Source organism: Pteropus alecto, unplaced genomic scaffold, assembly GCF_000325575.1.
Source record: "Pteropus alecto unplaced genomic scaffold, ASM32557v1 scaffold40, whole genome shotgun sequence".
NCBI classification, from domain to species: domain Eukaryota; kingdom Metazoa; phylum Chordata; class Mammalia; order Chiroptera; family Pteropodidae; genus Pteropus; species Pteropus alecto.
In genome coordinates this window covers 2069863-2091331 of record NW_006431919.1, presented here as the reverse complement: position 1 = coordinate 2091331, position 21469 = coordinate 2069863, and the positions used below count along the sequence as shown (strand labels likewise).

The 21469-nt window shown below is 51.6% G+C and overlaps 2 protein-coding genes across 11 annotated transcripts in view; one reads left to right on the top strand and one right to left on the bottom strand.

Moving 5' to 3' along the window:
- Positions 1–2267: 2267 nt before the first annotated feature.
- Positions 2268–10873, top strand: CD74 (CD74 molecule). Its single transcript, XM_006906402.3, has 9 exons — positions 2268–2578; positions 5924–6096; positions 6307–6386; positions 6895–6957; positions 7677–7772; positions 8180–8273; positions 9237–9428; positions 9933–9995; positions 10229–10873. Exons 1-9 carry the CDS (start codon positions 2502–2504, stop codon positions 10237–10239), a joined length of 849 nt encoding a protein of 282 aa, XP_006906464.1. The 5' UTR covers positions 2268–2501; the 3' UTR covers positions 10240–10873.
- Positions 10874–12054: 1181 nt separating this feature from the next.
- TCOF1 (treacle ribosome biogenesis factor 1) overlaps positions 12055–21469 on the bottom strand; it is a 38482-nt gene continuing 29067 nt past the window's right edge. For 2 of the 10 annotated variants that reach the window (XM_015585301.2, XM_015585305.2), the window contains 9 exons: positions 20863–20999; positions 19267–19380; positions 18724–18967; positions 18151–18236; positions 17413–17593; positions 14854–15402; positions 14066–14163; positions 13183–13226; positions 12055–12479 (listed from right to left, as the gene is read on the bottom strand). In XM_015585301.2, coding sequence (XP_015440787.1) covers positions 13200–13226; positions 14066–14163; positions 14854–15402; positions 17413–17593; positions 18151–18236; positions 18724–18967; positions 19267–19380; positions 20863–20999 — 1436 coding nt within the window. In that variant the 3' untranslated portion in view covers positions 12055–12479; positions 13183–13199. Of the gene's footprint in view, positions 12480–13182; positions 13227–14065; positions 14164–14853; positions 15403–17412; positions 17594–18150; positions 18237–18723; positions 18968–19266; positions 19381–20862; positions 21000–21469 lie in introns of those variants that run through there. The other 8 variants (XM_015585302.2, XM_025043008.1, XM_025043009.1 and 5 more) reach the window with 8 other exon arrangements.

Here is a 21469-nt window from a genome sequence, read left to right as displayed (position 1 = left end):
ATCCATGTTGTTGCAAATGGCAGGATCTTTTTTATTGCTGAGTGTTATTCCCGTGTGTGTGTGTGTGTGTGTGTGTGTGTGTGTGTGTGTGTGTGTGTGTGTCTTGCATCTTCTTTATTCATTCATCTATTGATGGACCCCTAGGTTGCTTCCATATCTTGACTATTGTAACTAGTGCTGCAGTGAACATAGGGGTGCATATATCTTTTTAAATCAGTATTTTTATTTTTTTCAGGTAAAAACCTAGAAATGGAATTGCCAGGTCATGTGGTAGTTCTATTTTTAGTTTTTGACGACTTTCCATACTGCTTTCTATAGTGGCTGTGCCAATTTGCAGTCCCACCAACAGTGCACAAGGATATTCCCTTTTTCCCACATCCTTGTCAACACTTGTTTTTTGTTGACTTTTTGATAGTAATTATTCTGACAAGTGTTAAGGTGATATGCCTCATTGTGCTTGTGATTTGTATTTCCCTGATGATTAGTGAAGTTGAGCAGCTTTTCATGTGTCTGTTGGCCATATGTATGTCTTTGGAGAAATGTCTCTCTCTTCATGTTTCCTGCCCATTTTTCATTGGACTATTTTTTTGTTATCGAGTTGTATGAGTTCCTTATATATTCTGGATATCAGCCCCCTTATTGGATTTATCATTTACAATCATATTCTTCCATTCAGTAGGTTATCTTTTTGTTGTGTTGATGGTTTTCTTTGCTATGCCAGAAGCCTTTTAGTTTGATGAAGTTCCATTTTTTTAATTTTTGCTTTTGTTTCTCTTGCTGGAGGGGACATATCCAAAAAGATATTACTAAGACTGATTTCAAATAATTTACTACCTATGTTTTCTTAGTTTTATGGTTTCAGGTCTTACATTAAGTCTTTAATACATTGTAAGTTTATTTTCGTATATATTGTAAGAGAGTGGTCCAGTTTCATTTTTTTGCATCTGCTCAGTTTTCCTAACACCACTTGTTGAAGGGACTGTCATTTCTCCATTGTATATTCTTGCCTCCTGTGTTGTAGCTCAATTGACTATATAAGCGAGAGTTTATTTCTGGGCTCTCTATCTGTTCCATTGATGTATGTGTCTGTTTTTGTGTCAGTACTGTGCTGTTATGATTATTATAGCTTAGTATGGTTTGCAATCAGGGCAGAAAATACCTTAATAGTAAATATTTGAATAATAACAATTTCTTGAGCATCTCCTGTGGTACTAGGTTCTATTCTAAATGCTTATTTAATCTAACAACTCTTCAAATTTAGTATTATTGTCCTTACTTTACAAAGGAGAAAACCAACTCAGAAAGGTCGAGGGACTGGCTCAGGTCATACAGCCACGATGTTTCTGACTTGGTGTTTGAACTAAGGTCTGAGTGCATCAAAGGCCATATCTGCTCTTCTTCCTCCCTCCCCCCAAATATATATACTATCTATCTCCCTTAACTCTTGAAATTTAAAAATCACTGACTCTTAGAATCACAGTCTTTAACAAAAATTATTAATGCAAATTTAAACATACAGATTTAAGATTAGTAAAACAAACATGGCATTTAAGACATAGTAAGAAATAAAACCTTGCCAACAGTTAAACTTACCCTTTGCCAGTCCCTCCTCCTTCCCTCCCTGTAGAGGCCCCCACTCTTCCTGAATTGGAACCACCCAAGTTGAGCATCAGGAGGCAGAAAGATAAAGTGGTTAAAAACATAGATTCCACCGATTCCTGGATGTATGATCCTGGACAAGCAAGTAGCCTCTCAAAGCCTCCGTGTCCTTATTTGTAACTGGAGATGATAAAATAAAAGTCTTCAAAGGATCACTGTAAAGATTAAACAAAATAAAGCATGTAAACAGCACAGGGCCTGGCACAAAGGAGGGTTTACTACATGATGGTAAATATTGGTACCAGAGCCTTAGAACCATGGACTCAGCTTCATAAAATGCTCAAGTTAGAAGGGAGCAGAGGGAACACTGAACCCAACTTTCCTCCCCTGTTTTTGAGATGAAGCCAGAGAGGAGGGGGACTTGTCTAAGTAACAGAGGGCAAGCAGCTCTTTTCTGCATCCACTCATCTGTGTGTGAAAAAGGGAGACAAACAAAGGCATTTTCTGCTTCAAAGTGATTTCCTGTCTAGGGAATGAACATTTCTTGAATATCCAAAGAGCCTTATGAATCCAAAGGTCTACCCAGAAACAAGTGATGAGGGCCATGGGCAGCCAATGGATGTGTACTGGCCTTTCTACCTGCCTGGGGAGCTCCCCCTCCCCATCTTGTCCCATCGAAGTCTGCTTAGCCCAAGTCTGGGTATTTCCAGCTTTGTGGCTTTCACTTCCACTTCTACCAGGTGAGAGGAGTGGCCTCTTGTGGACGAATCAGATTCCTTCTCAACCCCAACTTCAAGAGGTGAGCCAGCAGTTCAGCATCTCAGATACGAAGAGAGCAGCGGCAGCAGCAGTAGCAGCAGCAGTGGTAGCAAGAGGTGTGGGGAGAACCAGAGGCCAGAACGATGGAAGACCAGCGAGACCTCATCTCCAACCACGAGCAACTGCCCATGCTGGGCCAGCGGCCCGGAGCCCCAGAGAGGTATGTGTGAACAGGAGAGAGCACACGAATCCTGGACGGCACAGACGGCACAGGTGCCGGGGAAGGAAACCTATACTGGAGTCACAGGAGGCAAGAAGTCAGGCTCTGACTCTAACCCTAACTGGGTGGGTCTGAGCGAGTCTCTGGGCTGCCCTGGGCTTCGGTGCTCCCTCCCGTAAAATGAGGGAGTTTCTCTAGGGCAGGGTTTTTAACTTTCTCTGCATCATATACTTGCCTTCTGGAAATCAGAAGAGGGCTCTCGACTCTCCCCAGAGTTTCATACAATATCAGGGGCTTCATGGATGCCCCCGTGAAAAAGCATCGCAGGAGAATTCCCTCCTAATAACTATGGATGGGAATAGGTGTTTTGTTTGTTTGTTTAAATTTATTTTTTATGGTGACATTGGTTAATGAACTTAATGTTTCATCTGTACACTTTAACAGTAAGGCATATATATATTTACACTGTGTGTTCACCTCGTATAGTTAGATTTCTTTCTGTCACCACATTTTTGACCCCCTTTTACCCCGTCTACCTCCCCAGTCCCCTGGGAATAGGTGTTTCTATGAAGGCAGTTATTGCTGCGGGCGTCTATGGAATATATGAGACGTCAGCCATCACAGGAGGGATTGAGAGATGGTGAAAGGGGGTTAATAAAGGGCAAGTAGGGCTCTGGCTAAATTTCTAGAAGGGGCTGATGGTTGATGTGGGTCATGTTCTGCCTGTGCCCTCTTCCTTGCAGCTGGGCCAGCACAGCCATCCAGAGAACCCTGGGCCCCCTCTCCTAGCCACCCTCTCCTAGCTCCTAGATGGCCTCACCTGTGTTTCCCTGGAAAAAAAAAAAAAAAAGGAGGGGGACTATATGCTGTTAACCCAATGTTCCTCACTTCCCCCAATCTCCAAAAAGTAATTTGAGAATTACTAGGACTTACAGCTAGACGTGATATCAGCTGTTGCCAGGCAGAAAGGGGTTTGAGAGAGGCACAGAGATGTCAGGAGGACAGGTAACTGGATATGGACCATTAGAGCAATGGCCTGAGAAAACCTGGGGAATCCCATAGCTAGGAGGGCCAACTCCCTTGGGATGGCTGGATTCTGATCCAGGTTCTGTGCTGTCACATGTGACTTGTATAAATCACTGCTTCTTTCTGGGTCTCAAGTAATATAGCAAAGACAACAGTCATGATAATAGTTTCCATTCACTGTGTACCTGTTACCAGTTCTCAGCCACTGTTAGTAATTACTGTGATAGTTATGTGCTGGGCACTTAAGTAAACGCTAAACTCAATCTTAATTCTCAGCAACCCTGAGTCAGATACTTTTTATTATCCCCATTTCACATAAGAGAAAATTGAGGCTCATTTTGGCAAGTGACCTAAGTTATTACAGCCAGTAAATATTAGAGTCAGAATTTGAACCCAGGACTAGTCTGGTTTTAGAGTTTGAGCGGAGTACCATCTGACCCCCTTCTAGAGATACAATTTGCAGGGAGAGGAGGTGGGACCCTCTGAACTCAGGCCACCCAGTGAGTTTCACGCCCAGGGCAGGCTCAGTGTACAGAGAGGGTGCCCCCTCGTCAAACCCTTGTCTGATTTTTTTAGTTCAGTTACTTCTTCAGAACTGGCTGGGCCCTGTGTGCTCAGGCCATTCCAGACTTGAGCCTGTTTCGGACCCTTCTGTGAACACTTCTGCCTGGCAACATTTGCATCATCATTCCTCCTAGTTTTGGTTGGCTCTAGACTTTGGCCTTTTTTTTTTTTTAATTGAAGGAAGCAGTGGAAAGGAGGAAATGAAGAGGTGGCCAACTGGTTCTCATCTAGAACCCAGGGGGCAGAAATTTAAGATGCATAAAGAGGAAGGAAACCAGATGCTAGCGTTAACTCACCTGAGAATAGTAGCCAGTGTTGCTTATGAAGTGCTAACTATGTGCTACTAAAGGAAGTGAGAGCTTTACCCTCATAATCTTATTTAATATAGCAACGCTTTGGGTAGATGCTCTTACCTCAGTTTACTCAGAGGTTGACTTTCCCTGGTCCCTGAGCTAAGCGAGCGACAGAGCAGCTCTAATCCAGGTAATGGATCTCATCTTTAATGTGGCTCTCTAGATTCTTAGGCCTTATGAGAAGCTGAAGTTCAGAAAAGGAAGTGACTTCCCTGAGTTCATATGGTGAGAGGCAGAGCTGGGACTAGACTGGGTGTGGAGTGAGCATGTAAATAGTGTACTGGAGACCTCGAACTCAGGCAAGACCCCAGGCTACCCTGTTCCTTGGAAAGACCCAGAAGTGGGATTTGTTTTCCCTTCCTGTATGGTCTCCTCTTTTCCACAGGGTTTTTGCTTTTTCTTTCCAGAATAACAATCTCTTGGGCTGAGCCTAGGCCTAGAGACAGAGGACTGGCAAGCAGAAAGCCAATGAGTATGAACTGTGTCTGTGATGCCATGATTACTAGGCAAAAGTTTCCTAAACCTGCTTGCTGGGTTGCTGGAGTTTCCTAAACCTCCTTGCTGGGTTGCTGGAGTAAAGAGGGTATAGTCTCAGCCTGTTTCTAATGGGGTCCTAGTAGTCCCACCCCTGGATTGCGGTGGAAGAAAACAGGTCAAGAACATTCAGGGTCCTGGAGCAGAATCCTTACATCTCCCATACTGTAACTTGTGTATGTGCCCCCAAAACTGCACCCAGGGCCAACAGCTGCTGGGGCTCCCTGAAGTCTGAGGCCGGGTCACCCCTCCCTGTGCAACCAGAGAACAAGAGAGATTCTCCCAGGTCACACAGCTCGGGTACCATACTCCTGCAGAAATCCCTCTTGAGTGGATTTTACCATTTGAAATATGTCTGTGCCCACAGTCAGCTTATTTCAAAGAAAACTACCAAATCCTAAAATGGCTCATGTGACAGGCCCAGAGAGGGGCAGAGACTTGCTCAAAGACACACAGCATCTGGGGCAGAGGATGTGCCTCCAGTAGCGGTAGTACCTGGCCCTGCTCCAGCCTGACATTGTCTGATGCCCCTAACCCAATCCCAAAATGTCAAGGCCTCGCTTCTCTTTTTCGGGTGGGCCATAAGCTCTATTGTCCACGTCCCACTTCCTTCTCTTCTCTCTGATTTCACTGCAGGGGTTGGGAACGTAGGAGGGTGAAAACCCCCTTCCCTTCAGGGGCCCGGGGAATGTCTTTAAGTTGCATGTCCCTAACGCACTTGTTTGTGCTTAGTGTTTGTTAGAGGTAGCTGAGGGGCGTGGGTGAGTGGGCTGATGGAAGTGGGGGGACACATTCCCCCTCTCCCAGCCAGTCCTTGGAGCAGCCACCTCCATGGACTCTCCTCTGACTTGCCCTCTCCCCTCAACAGAAACTGCAGCCGAGGAGCCCTGTACACAGGCTTTTCTGTCCTGGTAGCTCTGCTCCTGGCTGGCCAGGCCACCACCGCCTACTTCCTGTATCAGCAGCAGGGCCGGCTGGACAAGCTGACGGTCACTTCACAGAACTTGCAACTGGAGAACCTGCGCATGAAGCTTCCCAAGTGTGCGTTCTCCATATCCATCCTGACTCCCCCACTGTCCCTCACCTCAGAGATCCCATTCCTTCTCCTAGCTGGGCCCGCTGTCCTCGCCCTTGGGTCTGGAATTCCAGCCCCTTCTCATCTGGGTCTGAGATCCTGGTCCCCAGTTTTAGAACCCTTTTCCCTGGGCACTGGGACCACACACACTCATGCTATGTCTTCTGACCCTACAGCTGCCAAACCTGTGAGCAAGATGCGGGTGGCCACCCCCATGCTGATGCAGGCTCTGCCCATGGACGGCGTGCTTCAGGGGGTAAGGACAACCCCAGGGCCGTGGAAGGGGAAAGTGTTATCTAAGCCGGAGGGCAGGTGACAAGGAACAGGGGAGAAAGCTGACCCAGGAAAAGCCCAGCTGGGCAGATGTCCTGACTACTGGGGGACAGGGCCCACCTCCAGAAGAATCCCAGGGCTAGAAGGAAGCCTCTTGGGGCCATCCCTGGGAGGAGGGCCCAGCCCTCCCATTTACAAGGTGCTTTTCATGTCCCATGGCATCTCAGTTCCCTCCTATTCTTAAAGCCCTTACCATATATAGATAATGTTGCTGTTCATAAAACTATCCACTGTCCACAAAGCCCTGGCCAGGTAAGTATATGCAGTTTTGACCAATAAGGACCCTGAGGCAGGAAGGAAAATTGACTTGCTCACGCTCTCACATTTGGAGGTGGCAGAGATGGTCTTCTTGAGCATCTGGGACTGCAGACTCCAGTGGCTGCCTCTGTGCCAGGGCCCCTCCTCCTAACCCCCACTCCTTCCTTCCACAGCCCATGCAGAATGCCACTAAGTACGGCAACTCGACACTGGACCATGTGATGCACCTGCTCCTGGTGAGTGGGGCCTGGCCGGGTGGCCCTGCCTGTCTGCACTGTGTCTGGCACACAGTAGATATTCAGTACGGCCTCACTGGATTAATGAAGGAATGCGAGTGGCCCTGAAATGTTATATGTACTTTAGTCCCACCGCTCCTCCCTTTTTTGTTTTGAGATGGAGAAACGGAGGCCCAAACCCTGGAAGTGTCTTGCTCAAGACTCATTTTTTCCTTCCCAAGTTTTTATTGTATGTTTACTCTGTGCCAGGCTCTGGGCCCACAAGGGGGAGCAATCAGACTCAGCTCCCAATCCTATGGGGATCCTATATTAGCATGGAAGACAGACAAGTGACCAGGTGATGAGGGACATGCAGGGGGTTTTGTGAGGAAAGATGCAGAGGGCCCATCCTACCTGGGGGAGGAGTCCGGAAGTCTTCCTGGAGGAAGTAAAACCTGAAAGATGAGTAGGCATCTGCAAGGAGTAGAAGACTGGGGGTTACTGGTATAACTGGGCCTGGAATCTGGGTGTCCCCCATTCCAGCCCTGGGGTCTTATAGCTGTGCTAGATTGCCCTCACCACCTCCCCTCCCCAAGGATCCATCATAGGTGAGGGTCCGAGCTGGGTGCAGCTTCGGTCCAACCCTCAGAATGGAATAGCAGGGAAACGTGGTTTGCACATTTCACCTCACCTGGCAGGGAGCTCTTTTTAACCTTCCTTCCTGCCCTGCTGCCCTGCAGAAGTCTGACCCCCTGAAGGTGTACCCACAACTGAAGGGGAGCTTCCCAGAGAACCTGAAACGCCTTAGGAACACCATGGAGGGCCTGGACTGGAAGGTCAGTAGGCTTCCCTGCACTGGTGCCCTCTCTCTTGATATATCTAGGGCAGGGCTGGGAAGAGGTGAGGTGAGGGGTAGGCTGGGGAAAGCCTGGGAAAAGGTGGGGTCAGGGGGTGTGCTGGGGAAATCCTGGGAAAAGGTGGGGTCAGGGGGTGTGCTGGGGAGGCCATTCTTGGAAAGCTGGAAGAGGCTTACCAGAACTTCCAAAGCCACAAACACAGAAGTGCTTGGCATAGAGGTACCACCTTGACCAAGCCCTGTGGGTCTCTAAGGGGGAACCAGGCTACAGCTGGACTTTGGGTGTAGGTGCTCTGCCAGGCCCTCCATGTCTCTGTCCCCAGGGGCAAAGCCAGGCAGGGCTAGAGAGAGCTATTGACCCTGACCCCCCGTCTCTGCCCCCATTAGGCCTTTGAGAACTGGATGCATCAGTGGCTCTTGTTTGAAATGAGCAAGAACTCACTGGAGGAGAAGCCCAAGCCCACTCAAGTTCCAACAAAAGGTACAGGGAGTTGGGAGTCTTGGGGTGCTAGGGTTTCTGAGAGCTCCCCCAGAGCTAGAGGTTAGAGCCTAGAGCATTCCCTGACCCAAGCACTGGACTCTCCAAGCCTCTCTCACCTCTCCTGTCTCTCTCCTGCATGTTCCTTCTGGGCTTGGCTGCCCCCAGTCCCATACTATCTGAGGGCCCACAGGGTACAGAGGCCTCCCTTCAAGAGGTGACCTCACTTGTGGAGGATGGCACTGAACAAGTGGGCCTGGAGCGGAAACCATCCAAAACATCCCAGGAGTCATCACAATGACCTTCTCCACCCCCAGGGGGAATTCCCCAAGATCACACAGACAGCGTGCCAGATAAGAGGGCCTTGGAGTTTTTCCATCTCATGTATACTAAGATTTTTAGCCTTAAAGTCTTTAAGAATGCCTGTTTTAATCCTGGTGATAATTTGTCCTGCAATTTTGGGCGTCTCTTCCTTCTGGGCTTCAGTTTCAGAAGTGGAAAATCAATGGCCCACCCTGTGTGGGCCTCAGATTTTTCCATCATATTCACGGAAGTCACCTTAGATGCTGTCTAAACCAACTTCTAGGTAATGTTTCAATCCCCTCTACAAACAATCCCCTATTTCTACTTGGATAACCCCAGGAATAGAACCTCAGACTTACCAAGGTATCTGTTGTTTTTTCTTAGAAATCAGAATCACATGTGCAAGTCTAAAAGTTTAATAGGCATAGAATGTCAGAAGAAATCAAGTTCTGGGATGAATTAGCTACATAGCCATTCACTTTCTCTTTGATCCTGGACCTTGTTGGTCCAGGCCTCAAATTCCCCATCTGTGCAATGGGTAGAGCGAGTAGTCACTTGGGCAGAAGGCATTAGGCCCACAGCAGTGGTATGTGGACCTCTGGTTCTGCTGAGACTCTGGCCCAGAGCCAACTCACCATGTCTTCACCATGCCTGTCGCTTCAGTACTGACCAAGTGCCTGGAAGAGGTCAGCCGCATCCCGGCCATCCACCCAGGCATGTTCAAGCCCAAGTGTGACGAGAATGGCAACTATATGCCGCTCCAGTGCTATGGGAGCATCGGCTACTGCTGGTGTGTCTTCCCCAACGGCACCGAGGTTCCCCACACCAGAAGCCGCAAGCGCTCTAACTGCAGTGGTAAGCAGTGGCCACTGTGCCAGGGATTATCAAAGGAGCAGGAAGGACCCGGAAGGCTGAAGGGCAAGAGGTCTCTCCTGGCACATGTGGCTATGACACTTGAGGTGGCAGCTCCCTGGGAGGCAGCCAGCCAGCCATGCATCCACCCCTTTGTCCAGCCCCCTACGTGTGCATTCCTTATCTGTTTGTCTATCTACTTCTCTCCTGATATCCACGCTCTTGTACTTATTCATTTATCCTTTAATCTTTTCATTATTTTTTACCATCCATGCACTATCCACTTATGCATCCAGAAGTCCTACAGATCCATTCATCTCATTTCATCATCCCCTTCATGGCCTTCCTCTCAATTCCCCAACTACACTTCATGGCTACCATTCAGAAAGCATCCTCCCATTCAGAGCCTGCCCTCCCAGGATAGGTCTGAGGCCAGGTTGGGAAGAACCAGTCTCCCTTACGGCAGCTGGACTGCAAGTAACAAATAACCTTGCTACTCCTTTGCAGAGCCAGTGGACATGGAGGACCTGTCGTCCGGGCTGGGTGTGACCAAGCAAGATCTGAGCCAAGGCAAGGGCGCCTGCAGGGGGGATGCCCAGCATGGCACAACCCTGGTCCATTCCCCAACCTGAGACGTCCCTTTCGTAGACGAGGAACAGGGGTGTGGGTGGGTCAGTACTTATACCCGAGCAGGAGGCAGTGGAGGGTGGAGAGTCCTCGATGGCTATGAGGCCCCAACATGCTGGGAAGAGGCAGGGATAACAGGTGACTCCAAACCTAACTTGCTGCTTCTCTTTCCATAGCCATCATGTGAGAATAGCAATTGAAGACACCGGCACCCAGCCAGCCCTGCATGGCCAGCTTTCTTGCTCCCCTCTGTCCCTCAATCCTAGCCCCATACTCCTCCCCTTATAGCCCCTCCCCGCACTCCCTCTCACCCTGCACCTCAGTCCATGAGATTGGCATCTGGCTCTCCATCATCCTTGGACATAACAAAATTACATCAGAACAAGACACTTAACGACGCAGGAGGGCCTTGCTGCCCAACCTCCCATCCACCAGCAGGGACGCAAAGACCCAAGGAGGTGGACCATGAGCTAGGCTACTTCCATTTCCGACACCACAGCAACCTCCGACATGGAACCCCAAGATCTAGACCAATGGACAAGGAGAGAAGGTGCAGGGAGAGCAGAGGATGCTCCCCTAAGCCCGAGGGCCCAACACATTTGTTGTCCCTTCCATCCTGGCTTTAGCCTTGGCTTTCCGGCCAATGGAACTGGGGGCCCAAGTCACCCTTTCCACTTCCCCAGCATCACTTGCCAGGAAGAACCTGCCTCTTCACCCTCAACCCCTCCTCATTGTGCCAACCCCCAGTTCCCTCTGCAGCAAGCTTGTCATCAGCCCTCATGGCCGTGGCTCCTGTGAAAATAAAGGTAGTAAGTAGAACACTTCTGGCTCCTAGCTGTTCTGCTGGATCTGGTTTGTTTACCCCAAGGAGGTGACTGAAGACTTCGAATCCCGTGGTCCGGGTGGGAGAACGCAGCCCAGGGAGCCCAACCACAGATGCCTGTGGTGACAGGCAGGGCTGGGGTGCTGATATCTTTGGGCACAAACACATTTGGTTTCCATGTTTAACACAGGAATACTCTGCTTCCAAAAGGAAGGAGGCTCCTGCCCAAAGTTTTTTAAACACAGGCTCCTCTTGGTCTTGCTTCCATTTTCCCACACCCCCATTTTTATTGCTCTACTAAGAAGTGTGGCGACAGATGACAGCAACACAGGACCCCGACAATTGTTGCCAGGAGGGAGCGGGGGCTCCTGCTGCCAGATTTCTTGACTTTTCAAGAGGAGACCCAAATCACGATGTTCAGTGAAAACTCCATTGCAAAGAAGCCTTACAGGACACTACTCTGTGGCCTCTGCTCTAGACCCGCACTCATGGGGAGAGAGAGGCTATGTGAGGGCCTTGCCCAAGGGCCCCGAGTTAAGGGTTCAGCCAGATGCCAACCTGGGGCTCCAAGACCTCCCTAGCACAGTGCTTTTTCTGCACAGCTTCTCGCTGTCTCTAGCAGAGGCTAAAAACCTTGGAGAAAAATCTCCACGACCTCAGGTGCTCCACACTGCTCGGGCCTCTGCATTATTGACCTTCACCAAGTCCTGTAGACAGCACCTTGACATATCTTTCAAGTTCATCCACTTCTTGCTCTCATCATTACCAACCTTTGTTACCTGGACACGAGGGCAACTCAGTCCTGATTGGTTTTCCTGCCTTTACTGTGCCTGCCACAGCTATTCTCTACCAGATACCTCAAAGGGCCCGCCCCCATCTCCAACCCAACTCCAAACTTCAAAGGCCCCTCTTCCATTTCTGGCCTCTGAGTATTGCCTGGCCTACCTCAGCATCTGGAAATCAACCACAACCATGCTTGAGCTCCCCCTTAGCTAAGATGCCACCTTCTCCAGGAAGCCTTCCCCACACCAATTCACTCTAGACACTTAACTGAGGCAAACTGTCCCGCTCAGCACAGCATCCCAGAGCCTCCATATACAGTCGTCGAGAACATATCCTGGGCAACGGTTTGTCAGCCAGACTCTCCCTTCCAAGAACAAGTCAATTGCAAGACGTCTCCTCCCGGTGCATTGGGAACGTGACCTTTCCTTAAAGTCTTTTATTTTCTTAGTTCTTTTTAAGGAAAAAACAAAAAACCAAAAAAACACAAAAAGGGGGAAAAAACTGACAAAAGGAGGACAAAACCTCAGTGTAAGCCAGGGACCGGGGACATGGAAGGAGTGACAGGCTGGGCCTTACTGGATCTGCAGGGCAAAGAGGTGGAAAGTCCCGAGGCCTCTGGGCATGTTTGGTGTGAGAAGGGAGGGGCAAGTCACTTAAAAAAATATATATATATTCTGTACACATCTATACGAAGCATCCTGGGTCAGGAGAGAAGTCAGGTGCAGGGTCAGTGAGTGGACTTCCTCCTCTTCCTCCTCGGGCCAACCTCAGCAGGGCTCACGGGCTGGGCCAGCACAGACACTGCAGCTGGTCGTTGTCTTCTGGGGAGGAAGGTGAAGTTAAAAATTCAATTGCAACCCATGGTGAGCAGAGGCATGGGGTTGGGCACCACTTGGCTAAGAAGTCACTGGGGGAAGGAAACACATCTAGATGGAAGATTTCCTGACCTTTTTCTCCATCAAGGAGAAATAAATCAAAAGCTGGCATCTCGATGCAGTGGACAAGCATTAACTAACCACAGCAGACACTTCAGTGTGTCCCGGGAAGTGGGCTGAGGGCTTGAACTTCTTTAACCCTGGACACGGGCCCAGGCAGGCTTTGTATTGCCCTCACGCAGGCTGGGTGGCTGCTGGGCCTGCTCAGCAGCTGGAGCACGTAACCCCTTCGCCACTACTCCGGAAGCGCAGGTCCATCAGAGTGGCTTAAGGAAACCATTTTCTTTCCCACGGGCAAATGCCCTCAGTTACAAAACAACACGGAAAAGGAACTGGATAGCAACGAGGGAGAGCGCCAGCTCAAGCCTCCTCACCTACAAAGAGGCGCCGCCCAGGGCCCGCCTCCTAAGGCCTGTGCAGTGCCTGTGCCCGGGGAGCACTTGGTGCGGCCACCGCCATGACTGTGCAGTAGCTCCAGCTCCTGGCATCACCCCACTGACCCTGAGGAACAGAACTTTGTTCTCTAGGCCCCCTTCCCCTTGGGGCCCGCCTACCAGGTCCTGCCGGGCCCCCTGGCCGGGAAGCTTACCTGCCGCCTGGTGCCGCTCAGACAGTTTGCTCTGCTGTCTTCTTCTGTGAGGAGAGAACTGTGAGAGGCTCTTGTACCTCAAGAGTCTCCCCACCTATGCTGCCCCTACAAGGAGGGGACATGACAGCTCCCTCTTGAGAATGAGGGCCCCCCAGAACAGACATTGGGTATACAGGAATCCCCGAGGGCAGGGCCAGTGGCCTGCATGCCCTCGAGAAAGAAACAGAAGCCTTTGCAGCAATAGATGTTCAGCTCTTCTGAACACAGCAGAGGCCCTGCTGGCCAGTGAGAGCGTCATCTGTATAGGGTGCTGAGCCCCTTCCTTCAGGCGAGCAGCCTTTATCACCCATGAAGCAGACGGATGAGTGCTTCTGTGACAGGGCCCGCTGTCAGCTGGGGCATGCCTTCCCTAGGGAATGCTTCCCCTCACTTGAAACCTTTAATAGCTTCTTCAGGCGAGCAGCCTTTATCACCCATGAAGCAGATGGATGAGTGCTTCTGTGACAGGGCCTGCTGTCAGCTGGGGCATGCCTTCCTAGGGAATGCTTCCCCTCACGTGAAACCTTTAATAGCTTCCTCATCCTCCCTGCCCCCTGGGGGTCTCCTCCCTCATCCACCCTAAGGACATCTTTCTACCTCACAGACAAGACAGGGCCATTTCCATGGCTTCCACATGCAGACCTTGTCCTTCCTCAGGGTGACTCTTCTCTAGTGTTACAACTCACAAGACCCCCACCCCCCACCCCCGAGAATGAGAGGGGGCGGGGACCTGGTCTGGCTCCCACCCCTTCCCGATATGCGAAGGATGGGGAGAGCACATTCACGCTGGAGACTGGGTTTGGGTCCCTTTTCTAGCTTGAAACCCCTCAGGAACTCCCTCTACCTTTTTCTTCTTTTTCTTCTGGAATTCTGAGTCAGGGTCTTTGGTTGAGACCTTTTTAGGTTTCTTCTTCTTTTCTTTCTTTTCCTTATCTTTTTTTTCTGAGGGAAGAGAATAAACTTCCTAAACAACAAATATTAACCTGAACTATTGGGGTCGATGTCGGGAGACACGCACAGCAGATCTCCAGGGATCCTAGAACTCCTCCCAGTGTTGGGTGCCTAGCTCTCCCAAACCATGGGGAGCCATGAAAACACAGGCCTTTGTGATCACCTGCCCTGGTCTGAGGGACCAGCCTCAAGATTTCTGCCCCACCCTTGGAACACCTGGACTATTACTATTTTTCTATGTCACTTTTAAAAACATCTACATGTTTAAAAGTCATTTTCTACCTATAAAATGGGAGACATCACCTGTTATACAGGGTTAAATGAAGTCCCACCACATGCAGAGTCTAGCACAGAGCTCAATAAGGGGGAACTTTACCTCTGAGGGGAAGTACCGCTGGAGCACAGACCTGAGAAGCCTGAAGCTGAATGTGCCCGTGACCGTAGGCTACTCGGAGTGAGCACTGTGGGGAGTAGGCCATGCCCTGGAGCCACGGGGTCTTCCTGGCAGTGTTGCCCCAGGTACTCCGGGGTCTAGTTCTGGCTGTGCCACTATCTGCCCCCATGACCCCGGACAAAGCATGTCTCAACCTCTCCCTTCTGTGCTGGCTGAGGGCCCATCCCACCCAGGTGGTGACCGACAGCTCTCAGCACAGGCCCAGGGGAGTGTGGATGGCCACTTACTCTTGTCAGATTTCTTTTTCTCCTTCTTGTTCTTTGGGTTGGTTTGGTCTCCACTGTCAACCTTCGCCATCTCTGGCTTCCCTTCTGGCTTCTCCTTGATCCCATGGGAGGCAGGAGACTCTTTCTCCTTCTTCTCCTTGTTGTTACCACTTGTTGTGTCTCTCTTAGATTTCCCCTTGGTAGTCCTGGGGGCCTTTTCTGGGGAAATAGCATCCCCTCCACCTTCCCTAGCCACCAGCTGCTTCTTTTTCTTGCTTTTAGAGGCCTTGACAACTGCCTGGTCTCCTGACAGCTTCCGCTTGTGGCCCGCCCGGACCTTCTTGCTGCTCTCCTTGGCGGCATCCATGGCCTTCTTTCTTTCTTGTTCCAGCAGCTCCGTCAGGACCTTTACCACCGAGGCCTGGACCTGGGCCTCGCTCAGGGGCCAGGGCTCACTCAGGAGGCGCCGGGTGAGGTCGCTATGCAGTGCTAGTGTTGAGGCTTGGGGGCTCCCAGCCCCCTTCTTCGGCTTTTGGGGCTTCTGAGGTGTGGTGCTAGCCTCTTGTCTGCCTACAGAGAGAGGACTTGTGTCATGGATCTGAGAGACTGGGAAACAGACCTCCCATGGGACAAGAGCCAAGGAGATCCAAGGGCAGGATTGATATCCTCTGACAACAGTACAGACTGGGAAAATGAGGCCCAGTGGTCACTCTGCCCCCACTGAATCGCCTAGCTCACACTTTTTTGCCATCTTATAACTTAGAGCTCTGTCTCCTCACATTAAAATCTCAAATTCAGGTTGGGGATGGGAAATGACTCCAGAATGTTAATGAAAGGGCTTGAAATCTATCGACGAAATGAAAGGTCAGACAGGAAGGAGAGGGTATTGTCTGGCCATGTGTCCAGAACTGGGAGGCAAGAGATCTGGGTTCTAGGTCTGACTACCACCAACTTGCTAGATATGACCCTGCTCCTGCCATGGCCCGTTTCCCTGTTTGTAAAATGAAGGGTCCGATGAACAGTGCGGCCCCCTCTTCTAAACTGTAGATTCATGACAAAAGGGAAGGCCATGCAGCCACTCAGCGCATGCCCACCTACACGCAGCGGGCCCACAGCCCTTCCTGCCCAGGGGTCCAGGCAGCTTGGGGGTGATGGGTATGGTGTACACACATGTGGCAGCTGACTAAGCAGGTTTACTGCCTGCCAGAGCGACTTCTGGTACAGCCTTTGTTTAGAATTTTCCACGCCTCTGCTCTCCTTTGATAACAGTGCTGACTACACGTGTGAAAAAAAACCTCCACAGCCCCATCTAAAATGTCGCCCTGTCGCACCCGCCTCTCACAAAGAGAAGAACACTGGGAAGGAAAGTGAGCAACGACTCCTCTGTTGACCTGGCACCGGGCAAGCTGCAGCTAAAAGCCTAAGGACTTGGGGGTGCAGGACATTAGCATGTGTCCCAACACCATCCTTAACTTCCCAGGTGACGTGGCAGGTCTCTACTCTATCACAGGCGTCACAGGCATAAGGGCTCTTACACACTGGGCTCTGAAAGGTGCTCAGTGGCTTGGCCCTGTTCCACGGTGCAAGGTGGGACTGTTCCCTGCAATGTGCAGTGGGCCCTAGGGTGGGGCCTGAAGCAGCTCTGGCTCCAGAGCTGCGGCGGACTAGGCAAGGTGGACAGGGCAGGCTGGACAGGGCAGGCTGGGCAGAGGGTCCCCAGACAGAGAAAGGCCCGATTCAGTCCTAGCAGTTGGAGGAGTCAGCCAGAGGGGGAACCGAGGAGGGTAGAGTTGGCTCTGGCAACCTCTATCCCTGCAACCCACTTCACTGTTTCCTGTTTACAAATACCCCAGAACACCAAGGCTGGGGAACCCTTAGAGCCATCCCAAGGGTGCCTGCCTGAGATACCTGTCCCTTAGTGCTGGCAGAATCAGGGGTAGCTGATGCCCCAGGTTGGTGACCTGAGCATTTCGGTCTGCCCTCCAAATATCACATGACTATTTTCTATGTGTGCCATGCTTTGACACTGACTGGATGCACCAACCCCTGCCCTATGTGGATGGTTAAGACAGAGGCCCAGAGTGGCCAGGGACCCATCTTAGGCTTGACAGCAAGTCAGCCCATTGCCTGGGCTATTTGCCCCGTGCTGGAGACTTCTCCAAATGTGGCTCTTGCCTTTCATCTGAGCTCCCTGAATCCCTACACTTCACACCATGAGCCCATTTGTTAGGAAGAAAAGTCAACAGGGAAGCTAGAGAGCCAAAGTCTACTCTGCAAGTCAAGGTGCACTTCCTCTAAGGCGGGGGTCTCCCTACCAGGTGCACCGGCCTCCCACAGGCCAGGATGACCTGACTCCCAGGCTGCCCTAGACCATGGGAGCCAGACACCTGGGCGTGGGCTCCGCTGCACTTTGATGAGTACCTCCAGGCACGATGCAGGGGTACTAGGCCTCACTTGGAGAGGCCCTGATGTTACCCAGGACCATACTGGTGGGACTATTCCTGAGAAAGAGAAAAAGAAGGAGGCCACTGCTTCGTCCCTCCATATCTTGCTGTGTCCTTCCTGTAGCCCTTGACTCACCTGTTTTAGGGGACAAGGTGCCTGATGTTTGCTGGGGCTCCACTTCCTGCTTACCATCTGGGGCATCTTTGGTGGCCGGAGCAGAGGAAACCGAGGGGTTGGGGGCTGGCTTGGGAATAGCCTTTGCAGTCTGGGAACTGGATGGAGTTAGCCCAGGGGTCACATAACCTGAGAGGAGAGACTGAAGAAGCCCAGTGTGAAAGAGGCTGTGACCCCACCCACTCAGCCCTTGAGTCATGGCCTGCTGTGAAGGCATCAGCCCAGGGATGCCTAAGATCGGGCCAGCTCTGTTGGGCTGGGTGGTGGGCACATCAGGCACATCAGCCCTTTGTATGTACCTCTTGCACTATTTTAATTAATACATATTTTAGACGGACACACTTAAAAAGAAAATTTCTTATTACTAATGCAAATGGAAAACCACTACTGCTTGACATGTACAAAAACCCCATCTGTTAAAGAATGTGTTTATCTGGGAATCACCTAAAATCAAGGTGAACCCTTTCTACAGACTCTAAGAATTAGCTACTCATGGCTTCATGCTGAAATGGGGCCTCGGAAGAGGAGACAGCCTGGCTCCAGGAAGGCAGGACCCTGCTTAGGGCCCCTAGGAAGAGGAAGGGCCCTGACCCTAGACCTGGGGGGTGGCCTCAGCCTAAGGCTATATCAGGTGGGAGGAGCCTGGCCTGAGGCACCCCACCCCCACCCCCAGTTGCCAACCCACCTCCCTGCAGTTACCTGGGAAGGTGCCACCACCTCATCGTCACTGGACTCTGCTGTGGTCTCCTCCACCAAGGTCTCCTTCCTGGAGGGTGCTGGACCTACTGGAGGAGCACAGGCATCCTGCAGAACCCTTCATGAGGGTCCCCAGGATGGCTGGGGCCCTCTGAATGTGCCTCACCCTCCCGCCCAAGGCTTCAGCTGCTCCTATTGCTCCAAGGTCGACTGCTATTCATGGCATTCCAGGCAAGACACCTGAATGTCCAAACCTTCCATTCTAGCTGCCAAGGTCCGCTTACACTTCCCTGCTTTCCCGTGTGTGGTGGGGTGGCCCTGGAATTTTTGCGGGGATCAGCTATGCGAGCCTAATTCCAAAAAGCTGGGAGTGGTCAAACAACAGTGTCCGAGGCATGTGGATCAGCTTCATGGGGCTGTACAGGTGGGAAAACTGGGACCCAGTGTAGGATGACCAGGCCAAAGACGCAGAACAAGGGGAGATACAAAGCAGAGAGAGGCCTGAGCCCAGGGCTCCACCAGGCTGCCTCTTCCCCACTGCAGGCCCACCCAGCCTTTTTACCCTGGGACCCTCACCCAGCCTGGGGGCCAACGGGGCCATCTGGGGCCTTTTAGCATCCTCCTTGCTCCCCAAAGAGCTGCCGCTGCTGTCACTGTCATCTGAGGTCCCAGAGGCCTTGGCTTTGGTGCGTCCCGAGGGAGGGGCTGTGGCCCGCGGAACCACAGGAACCTCGGGTGTTCTGAGCTTGTTGGTCACTTTGGCCTGCGAAGGGGTGCTCTTGGGACTTGCCGCAGGGAGTATTCCCAGAGCACTGTCAATCTAATTTGGTGAAAGGAGAAAAAGTGGAAGGAAAAATTAGTGGAAATAAGATCTGGGGCTTACTGAACACCTCAGTTGAAGGCCGGGCGCTGTGCTAGTCGCTTCCCACGCAGGCCTCATTTAATCCTCCCACAACTCCCTAAGAGGGGCAGCCGAGGCCTAGCGAGGAAAGTGTGCACGTGTGCTCAGGTCGCAGGGCAGGAAAGTGCTGGTGATGGGACTCGGGCCCCTGTCTGCTGTGGTCTTTGATCACTGTCCCCTCTAGGGTAGGGCCTGGCCCCCCTGGCTCCCCAGCTCACCCCACTTGAAGACGGGGTCCTGGCAGCAGGAGGCTGAGCCTCACTGGCTTTCTGAGCAAGGACCTTCAGGGCAGCCTGGGTCAGCGGGAGGTGAGCCAGATTCCTCTTTGTCACCTGTGAACAGCCAAAGGCAGCCCTGAGACTCCTGGGTTCTCAGGGGCCCTTTCTGCCATGCTCTGGTCAGATCCCATCTGCCTGGGATGGGAGCGGACCTGGATCTGCAAGGAGCCATGGGGCTGGAGTGAGGACTGAGGTGGTCAAAGGGGCCATGCCACAATCTGGGCAGAAAACGGTGCCCGGCTTTAGGCTATGATCTAATCACATCATTCTCAGAAAGCCCCAATACTTCCAGCCCTGGGGAGGGAAGCATCCCAGGCCCCACCCAAGGCCCCCCAACTCAATCTGAACCTTCATGAGGTATAAGTTTCTAGCCTGGTGGCTGCAACAGCCATCTCAACAGTCTCCTGGGTGCCACTCCTGCTTCCCAGACCCACAGTCAGGGAGAGAACTGATAGAGAACTGGGAATGACTCCTCGCAGAAAACCTCCCAGCCCCCAACTGCCCTTCCTGACCACGGCCTTTCAGGCCTGACCTCTCACCCCACACTACTCCCTCCAGTTCTGACCCCCAAGGGCCTCCCTAAAGGGTCCCCAGCCAGCTCGCCCTGGCCAGACTGCTACATCTGCTTCCATGTCTCCTCCTTGGGGAGGCCATCCCTGCCCGTCCTTCCTAAAGCAGCTCACCCCATTATCACCAGTTTATGTTGTTTCATCAAAGCACCTACCAGTTGGTGAGTACTTTATTTTTTTGGTTTCCCTTTTTAGTGGCTGCCACCTCACTGGGGAACTCCACGAGGGCAGAGACCTCCCTGTCTTCTTCCTGCTGTATCCCCAGTGCCTGACACGGACAGATGCTCAGCACCATCTGCTGGCTGAATGGCTGCAGTGACCACAGCCTAGATACCCGCCCCGGCCTCCCCCAGCTCTCTCCTGCCCTCTCAGAAAGAAGGGGTGAGGAAACAGGAAAATGAACTGATAGGACCCAAAGACCACTGGACTGGGGGCCACGAGACCTGGGCCTGGCCCTCCCTAATCCTGGAGAAGTCTCAACCTTCTAACCTCTGAACAATGGGCCATTAACTGTGCCCTGCCCAGTTTTTAGTTTCAGGCAAGGACCAAAATAAAAATGCACTGAAAATGGTAAAGGCTGGGAAGATATTAAGTCACTACTAGTATGGTACACTAAAAAAGGGCAACTTTTACTCACGGCATCTCAAAACTGGGAGGAAAAAAACAAATCAAAAGCCTAACCAACCATGTTGGAAAAGCTGATGAGGGACTCATGGAGTAGTGCTGACTCTGCCTGGTGCCATGTCCCCAGGTGACTGTTCCTGCCCACTCAAAGGTATCCCAGGAGCTCAGATCCGAGTAGAGCCAGAGGGCAGTAGAGGCTCTGGCTGTGAGGGGCAGCTAATCTGGGAGGGTAGGTGAGAGCAACTGCAGTCCCACCCAGTGGCATGTGTGGGTACAAGTGGGGAGAGTAGGGAGTCCCCTCACCCCCACAGGTGTGCACAGTTCTCTCCTGCCCGCCAGGTACCTGAGCGGCTGGTGCCTCCTGTTTCTTGCCTTTTGGCACTCGACTGGACTCTTCATTGCTGCTGGCCCCAACAATGCTGGTTCTGAGGGCTGTCTTTGGGTGGGCAGTGGGCGCGGCCACCATGTTGGTTTTAATGCCTGAAATGGAGCAGGATGGGGTGCATGTCAGGGCACAGAAGCCCCATGGCCTCCCCAGCAGTGGCAATACCCAATTTATCTGCCCTGGCATGGTGTTCAGCGCATATGCAGAAGCCTGTGTAATGCTCTCCCCAAGCCTTCAAGGCAGGAGCTGTCTCAAGCTCCCCGTTAAAAGGCTCAGGGAGATCACATGGCTGCTGAGGCAGTGACCCTGGCTTTCTCCTCAGCCCCTCCCCCATTTCAGTCCTCCATGATGCTCCCCCTCAGCTGGCCCGGCTGCTACTCCTGAGCAATGGGTGAGAGCACTGGTGCCAAATGAAACTTCCTGTGTATTTAAAACAGTCTCTCATGAGAATCATCACAGCCATCTGCAAAGGCTCAGTTACACGATGCTCACTGTAGCACTATTTATAAAAGCTAAAAATCTGCCCCAACAAAACCCTCAGCTTTGTCCAACATGGCACTGGCAA